The 8,568-nt window shown below is 27.8% G+C and overlaps 1 protein-coding gene across 1 annotated transcript; it reads left to right on the forward strand.

Annotated features, from left to right (window-relative positions):
• Positions 1–3,939: 3,939 nt before the first annotated feature.
• LOC133800531 (uncharacterized) lies at positions 3,940–7,337 on the forward strand. The gene is made up of 4 exons (XM_062238525.1): positions 3,940–4,095; positions 5,871–6,004; positions 6,508–6,662; positions 7,020–7,337. Exons 1-4 carry the CDS (start codon positions 4,047–4,049, stop codon positions 7,105–7,107), a joined length of 426 nt encoding a protein of 141 aa, XP_062094509.1. The 5' UTR covers positions 3,940–4,046; the 3' UTR covers positions 7,108–7,337.
• Positions 7,338–8,568: the final 1,231 nt, after the last annotated feature.

The raw sequence follows: 8,568 nt of genomic DNA on the forward strand, positions 1-8,568 counted from the left end.
AATAAATTAAAATAGAATACTTTTTAAACATTGGCTTCAACTTAAATATAATTAAATAAATAAACAAATAAAAATATGATATTTTTGAGATATTTTACAATGATAATTATTTAAAAATAATAAAGTCATACGCTTTATAACTTAAATAAAACTTAATTAAATTTAAATTTAAACTTCACGTATTAGAATAATATCATATTAAACATATAATATAATATAATCTATTACCAACTAGCAACAAACTTAATTTTAAAATCCATGTATAATATTAATATTATATTAAACATATAATATATAATATATTATTGTTACTGTCAAATTCAAAAACTATAATAAACATAAACTTAAATAAAAATTAATTAATTAATCAAAATAGTTGATGCATGCATATTACTCTACATTATGACTTTTTCTATTCTTATTTTATTTCTATTATTAATTTATTTTTAAATATTATTGTAATTTATATACATATGTCATGTAATCATGTAAATATATATTTATGTCAATGTTGTATTTAAATGTCATATATATAAAAATTATTAATATAAATATCAACATATATTATAGAACTATAATTCATTCTTTTTTTTGTTAAATGAACGGATTTTTATTAGAATTATAGATAATATTTTGCCTTAATTTTTTCAATATATTTATGTCATACATTATATTAAACATATTTTATTTATTTTTATGTTATTTTTTATTTATTTAAAATTTATATGGTAATTAAAAAATATAATAAAAATACATTCATATTTGCATAAGCATGTTTACAATTTTAAAATTAAATAAACGTACATTGCACGTTGCTTCTATCAGGTATATATATTCTATATAAAAAGTATGTAGATAAAGGAAATTATTGGTTTTGATGGTTTGTTTTGTTAACTTTAACGAAATATTCTAAATATTTAATGGAATATATATTTAAAACTAACTAAAAATAAATATTTATTAATTATATTAATATAAATACAAATATTATAAAATATCACAAGACTGCATATATAATAATTATATTAATAAAAATTCAAATTCAAATGTTATAAAATATCATTATTATAATAATATATAATACAAAACTAGATATTTAATAATTATATTAATATAAAGTTAAATGTTATAAAATATTATTATGATAATAATATATAATCCTAATTCTTTTATTAATTATATTAATATGAATTCAAATATTATAAAATATTATTATAATAATGATATTTCATATTAGATATTTAATACTAATATTAATATAAATTTAAATATTATAAAATATTATTATAATAATAATATATAATGCATAATTTTTATTTTTATTAAAAAAATAATCGTTTAAAAAAATTATCATGTTATATACATTTTAAAAATTATAAATAATATTTTGGTTTAATTTTTTATTTAATATATTTATGTTATTCTTTTATATATAATATTGATTATTTATTTGAAATTTATATAACAATGATACAAATTTAATAAAAATAATTAATAAATTTTATAAATAAAACTAAGGAGGCTTATTTTTACCTAGTATATATATCTTCTATATAATAAGTGTGTAGATAACGGAAATTTTTTGTTTTAACAGTTTTTTTTTTCAGTTAACATTAACGAAATATTATTATATTTAACAGTATATTGTAAACATGACTTAAAATTAAATAAATAAATAATTAAACAAATTAAAATAAGATATTTTTGAGATATTTTATGATAATGATTATTTAAAAATAATAAAACCATATATTTTATAACTTAAATAAAATTTAATTAAACTTAAACTTAATATTATATTAAACATATGATATATAACTTTTTGTTGTCACTTGTAAATTAAAAAATTAGAACAAATATAAACTTAAACAAAAATTAATTAATTAATTAATTGAAAATTGATATTTTTAAGATATTATATGATAATTTAAATAGTTAAATCATATTTATTTAAAAATAATAAAGACATACATCATTTTTTTATCTTATAAATTGGTATGAAAGTTTATTTTTTATTAAGTGATTAGAGTTTTTTTTCTTCATCAAATTCACCAAAAGACATTGTGAGGTACATTAGAAACTAAAAATAGTTTATGCATGTATATTACTCTCTACGTACACTATGTCTTTTTTTATTCTTATTTTATTTCTATTATTAATTTCTTTTAAAATATTATTGTATTTTATATATATATATTATATAGTCATGTAAATATGTATCTATTGTCAACATTGCGTTTAAAATTCATATATGTAAAAATTATTGATATAAATATTTATATATACTTTAGAATTATAATTCATTCTATTATATATATATAGGCGAATTCTTTAGTCCCTCACAGGACTGAGTCCTTCAGTTTGGGGCCCATTTTTTTTGCCGAGTGTCAAATTTTTATAGGAGTTTGTCTCTTTTTCACATTTGCTTTTGACTTGCAATGACCGGTTGTGTGAACCGGTTGGACAGTTGCTAGTGATGTGGGTATGAAAAGTAGGGGTAAAAAAGTAATTCCTTGTCCAAAAATATGTACAGTTGAGGACTTGATCGTAAACTTAATATGAATTTGAGAGATATTTACGATTTTGGTAACGTAAGCATTGTGCTTCCGCCAAGTGATTTATATGTTATGTTGAGTGAGACGCAACAATAACCACGTAAGCAAAACTGATATATATTTTGTAGTTGTTTTATAAGATTTTAAGTTTTTTCCTGGAGATGTTTCATTTATTCCCAAAAAATTTAAACATCATTCATAAAAACAAATTATAAAAATGCACACAAAACCTTATTTTGAACTAGCCCAAGGCCACCATCACGTGCAAAGAGTTCTGTTAGCCACCGGTAGCGAAGAACTCGACCCACCGTAATGGAGAAGTTGAGCCACCATTTCTAGCCTCGTGTCTGTGCTCTATGTCTTGTCGCCGCCAACCCAGGAGAATGAAAGAGATGGAGATATTTTACAATCAGTAGAAATGACTGATTCATAGAGTATATCAAAAAGAAGAATCAACATATATCTAATGCCCAACCAAAAATACACAAACAAATAATAGATATAATAGGAAAGGGAGATTCAGAGTTAGAGTCGACTTGGCAGTTGGGTGGAGTAGAAAATCGACTGGGTCTACTGAGTTAGAGTTGCATTCTTGAGGTTACAGCAGTCATGCCGACAAAGATTGAGATGGGAAGACAAATATGGTCTTTTGAAGTGAGAAGGAAATGCATGCACAGATGATGGACGTGAGGGAAGAAGAGAGACGAATGATTGCTTTTTTTTTTAAGCAATTGATTGGTAAAGAGTAATAGACTCCAGCGAAAAAAAATTCTAACCAGTTACAAATTTTTAAGGGTAGTATAGTATTTTAACAAATTTTTACAAAATAAATTAATCTGATGGCCGACAATCTTTATAGTTAAATCTAATGGATAAAAATCTATTTAGTCCCTCCAAAACAAACGAGGGACTAAAGAATTGCCCATATATAAATATATATATATATTAAAAAAAAATCTAACTAATTTTTATTAAAATTATAATAATATTTATAACTTTAAAATTTAAAATTAAGTTACTTTTACTATGTATATATATAGTGTGTGATTCAGGTATTCAGGTATAAGTGTAATGGTTCTTTCTTGAGACGTAGATGGAGCTCTCCATTTACATATATGTAAAATGCTAAGAGGGTTGAGTTGCAATGTGAGAGGGAGCTGGTGTGGAAGAACAAGGTGTTTGATTGAGCAGGTACGGTCAAAGCGACGTCGTTGGTTATATGTAAGAGTATTTTTTTAATAAATAATTTCATTATTTTGTTTTTATTTTTTGTCAGTTCAATATTCGAGAATAGATTAAATTAGTTTTGTGTAAATACGAATTCGAAGAAACTGAAGGGCAAATTTTATTTGAGATACCGTTAAATTTACCAACCAATCAAACCGCAAGTTTCGTAGCTATAGGATAAGACAATTGCGATAACTACTGAATAGTGTGAACAATACCGAGAAACTGTCCTCCTTTGTTATTTAGACAAATACATTGTAAATAATGAAGCTCGCTCTCCACTATCCATCTTCATTTTCTGCCTTTTCTAAGAGTAAGTTATATCTTTCTTTCTTTTTTTTAAATTATTATCTTTATATTCAGACTCTGAAATATGCATGTAGTTATATTCTGGCAGATACTTGATAGGAATTTCTTATAGTTAAGAATATGAAAGACATAAAACGAGGCAGCCATGACTACATAGTGTCCATTAAAGGTTGAACTGTTATTTGGGTTTTATATTTGACCATTTGAGGGGAATTTAGTAGGTGGGTTCTTGTGATAGAGTGATTTCACAATGGCTATTCATGGTAGTCTTTTATGGGGAGGAAGGGTTCTGTTGTAATGGGTTCTCATATTTAAGGCCAAAAAAGGATTGGTTGCCTTACATGGAGAAACTCATAAATGGATAGTAAACTTAAGTTGGAGGGGAGAGAGTAATTCTCTTACATGAGTGACATTGCTATTGTGGCTACAAGGTTTTTGTTAAGAGGTAATATCATTAAAGGAGGTGAAGAATAGTAACGATGAGGAGTGGAGCAACTGTGTTTTAGGTGGAACTTGGCATAAATGTTTGCCTTGTATGTGGCTGTACCCCAAATATTTCGAGTTTGGTTTATTATTATTGTTATAATTTACTATTTAGCTTATGTTTCTGGCTCAACTAGAGTTTTGTGGTTTAAGAATACCAAGGAACATGTGATTGTGAAAACTAGGATTCCAATGTTTGGGCAACTGTAAAGATAGAAAGTTGGGAATTCTTTTAACTTGTTTTCTGGACATAAGTATACAGTGATCTTTGGGGATTTTTTGTCAAGGCTAGTTAAGAATTGTCACAAAATGTCGCTGAGCATAATTACCGCAATTTTCTAATGGAAAGTCTCAATGTGGTCACTGAATTATTGATGTACAAATATAGTACAAGATTGAACCAAGGTTTTTAAGTTTTCTTATAATTGGCTGAGAAATGGTTCTTCCAAAATTGTTCAGATATATTATTACATGAAAAAGATATTATAGGCTGAATTTCTTATCAGATTGTCTGGTCTTCATTAGAAATTTTTTTGGAAGAACCCAATTTCACATTATAAGTACATTCTCTTTCACCTTATCATGTATGAGTAATTGAACTCCAACCTGTTCTTAGTCTTGGAAATATTGATGTTGTTTTGTATGGATGAAGATCACAGTCAAATCAATAAAGCCAGAATATACTGATGATAAAGCTTGTAGGCTCACAAGTAGAGAGTAACCATATAGATCTCTGTATTACTTATCAATGTTTGCTTCGTGGTTTTGTTGATAAATTATTTACTTGACATGTCTGACAAATTTACTCGAATAGGGAGTTCTGCATTTCAATTCATCTTTAAACTTTGATTATTTTGTTGTCATTTTCTTTCATGTTAGTTTTCCTACCAAATAGTTTTACTCATCAAAATGAACTATTAATGCACCGGTTATATTTTCAGCTATGGTATCATTATTGCTATTCTTCGTTTTTGTTTTAGTGGAATACAAATAACATTTTGCAATGTACTAGCATACCCAGACTGCAGAATGAGTCTGTTTTTTAAGTGATATAGCAACTATAGTCTTAGTAGATCAGGGAATCAACCTTGTCAGATACCTACAAACAAAGAGAGCTTACTTAATCGATTAAATTTCTTATATTCATATTATTTACATGCATATCATTATATATATATATGAGCTACGTCATTTGCTTGGTGAGTGCTTATCTAGACAAGTTGATATTATTTATGAGTTTGTCACCTTGAATTGATTGAATCTGATTTTTCTCTTCCGTTGATACAAAATCACAAGAACAATGGAAAATAGTATCCATCAAAACGTCAGCTCTCCCTGAAACAGCGGCTTCTGTGGCAATTGCTGCAACGGTCTTCGGTGCAGCAGCTACCCTTCTTGTTCAGAGAAACAAAGCAGCCAAGACAGCTGAGGTTTGTAATTCAATTTTAAAAATAAAAGTTAAATTTCTTGTCAACTAATCCCTAGATTGCAGAGAAAATAGAAATAGTAATGTTAAATACATGCAAGATGACATGGTTAACACCCCTATTTTATTGATAGAGGATGATAATTTTGATGAGTTTTAAAGGGTATGAAAACAATAGTAGTGTTTCTCTTTACCATACATTCATTTTTATGCTTGAAATTCACGTGTTTACTTATATACTAGGAAGAGATTGCTCAATTTTTTATTCCTTTTCGCCTCTTCTAATCATAGAATATTAATAAACATTTTGTTAGAGTTTTGGTTATGCTTATTTTATTTACTGTAGGAACTTTAGAAAACCTATTCCCTTCCCTTTTGTCAAGTATTTCTCTTTCATTTCTAAGGGAAACAATATCAATAAGATGTATCTGTCTGGTGTTCTATGACTCTTTCACTGTTGGAGCTACCAATACAATTCCCAATTCTAATTTTTTTTTTCTTGATAAGGTTCAAGTGCCTCTGAAAACCTGTGAAGATTGTGATGGTTCTGGTATATGTTCTGAATGCAAAGGTGAAGGATTTGTGCTTAAGAAACTATCAGACAAGAGTGCAGAGAAGGCAAGACTGACAGCTAAAAATGCAGCCACTCGATATACTGCAGCGTAGGTTTTTCTGCTCTTTTCCTTTTGGTACACTTGGTCGGGAGTAATAAAAATAGAAAAATGAGAATGAGAATGGAAGAAGATTAAATATATGTAAAACAAATTGATAAAAAAAAGTATTTTATATTATACATTGGAATAGTCATTCCACCAAAATAATAAAAAGGTCATTCAATTGAAATAACAATGATAGTATTTGCAACTAAATAGAGGAATGAAAAAAAAAAATATATTTATTGCTTCTCCCCAACCAAACGGGGCCTTGAGTCGCTCTCCTTTTCTTTTCAAACTCTTAACTTACTATTTCCTTCTTGATAAACTACTCTCACTGAGATTGTAACTCTCACTTTCCTTCAGGCTTCCAAAGAAATGGAGCTACTGTACAAAATGCTCCTCTGCTCGGTCGTGTAGTACGTGTGGTGGTCGTGGGAAGATAAGCTACTAGTTTTGCTTGTGGTCGTCTTTGTGCAAAGATTTCAACAGAGGAGACAAAGCCTTTGATATGAGTCATGAAGACGAGATTGCAACTGAGTTTATGATTTCATGCATTTTAGTTTCCTGATCAACTCTATATAATATATTAGACAGATAGAATGTATACATCTTTTTTTCTCTCTCTATTGTACATGTTACAATTTATCATAAAATCAATTTTGTTCTTATTGCTTCATTTAACGAGGGATGTATATATTATGTGTTGCAATTGTACTTTTCTCAATGCAATTGTTGGTTTGATTTCTACAAATCTCAACTAACTTAACCAACTTGTCTGACTGTTGGAAGGTGCAATCTGTAGTAGCTTTATCAACCACTGAGGCAGAGTTCATCGCCATTGCTGAAGCGTTCAAAGAAGCCATTTGGTTACAAGGTATCCTACAAGAGTTGAAACTGTTGAGAGGAAAAGCTAAAATATATTCAGACAACCAATCTTCTATTTATTTGTGCAAAAACCCAGCGTATCATGAAAAGAGAAAACATATACATTAAACTATACTAGATTAGAGAGAAAATTGAAGAAGAAGAAGTGGTTAAGCTGAATAAAATAAGGACTGAAGACAATCCTGCAGATGTTGGTACCCAGGTTTTATCAGTAAGTAAGTTTAGACTATTTAAACTAATTCAACATTAGTAATTGATGCTAACAAAGGGAACTCTATCTCGATTAAAAGGAGCTTGGTAATCCTTAGTTGTGATTTGAAGAAATAAGATGGAATTGTTGGTTTGATTTCTGAAAATCCCAACTAACTTAACCAACTTGTCTGGTTGTTGGAAGGTGGTTAATTCTGTTATGACCAAATATAGACCAAGTCTCCACATCATTAAGTGAGCTCTTCTGATCAAGCCTACACATATATATAGCTTCAGTCAAGCTCATTCAGGAACACGAAGTTTAGATGAGAGCAAGTTTGAGAAAGAGAGAGTGAGTGAGAAAGATCTTATATTCTTGAGAGTAAAGTACCTAGAAAGAATGGGATTTGGGATGTTGTATTGAGCTACACCTATGTATGAAAGTGTACTGCTCGGGTGAGAGTGAGTTTTCGCTAAGGAAAACTCTTGTAATTTCTAAGAGTGTTGATATCGCCAAATAATTCACCTTGCGGTCGCAGTAGTAAACGAGTTATGTTATATCCATAGAGACAGGCAAACACAACTAAAAAGGAGATTAGTAAAGTTAAAGATAAAAATAAAGTAGAATTGAAGAGATGGATTTTGTGAAATTAAAATGATAGATTAAAGAAATTGATCAGATAAAGAGTATGACAAGGTAGAGATGCAGTGTTGTAAATCATATTCTAACATTGATATTAATTCAAAATACAGTTGCAATTCTATACCATTAATTGCAACTAGAAAATGTATGTGTTAAAAACACAAATTAATTAATCTAAATTAAATTGAATCTAAC

Source organism: Humulus lupulus, chromosome 9 (genome assembly GCF_963169125.1).
Source record: "Humulus lupulus chromosome 9, drHumLupu1.1, whole genome shotgun sequence".
NCBI lineage: Eukaryota > Viridiplantae > Streptophyta > Magnoliopsida > Rosales > Cannabaceae > Humulus > Humulus lupulus.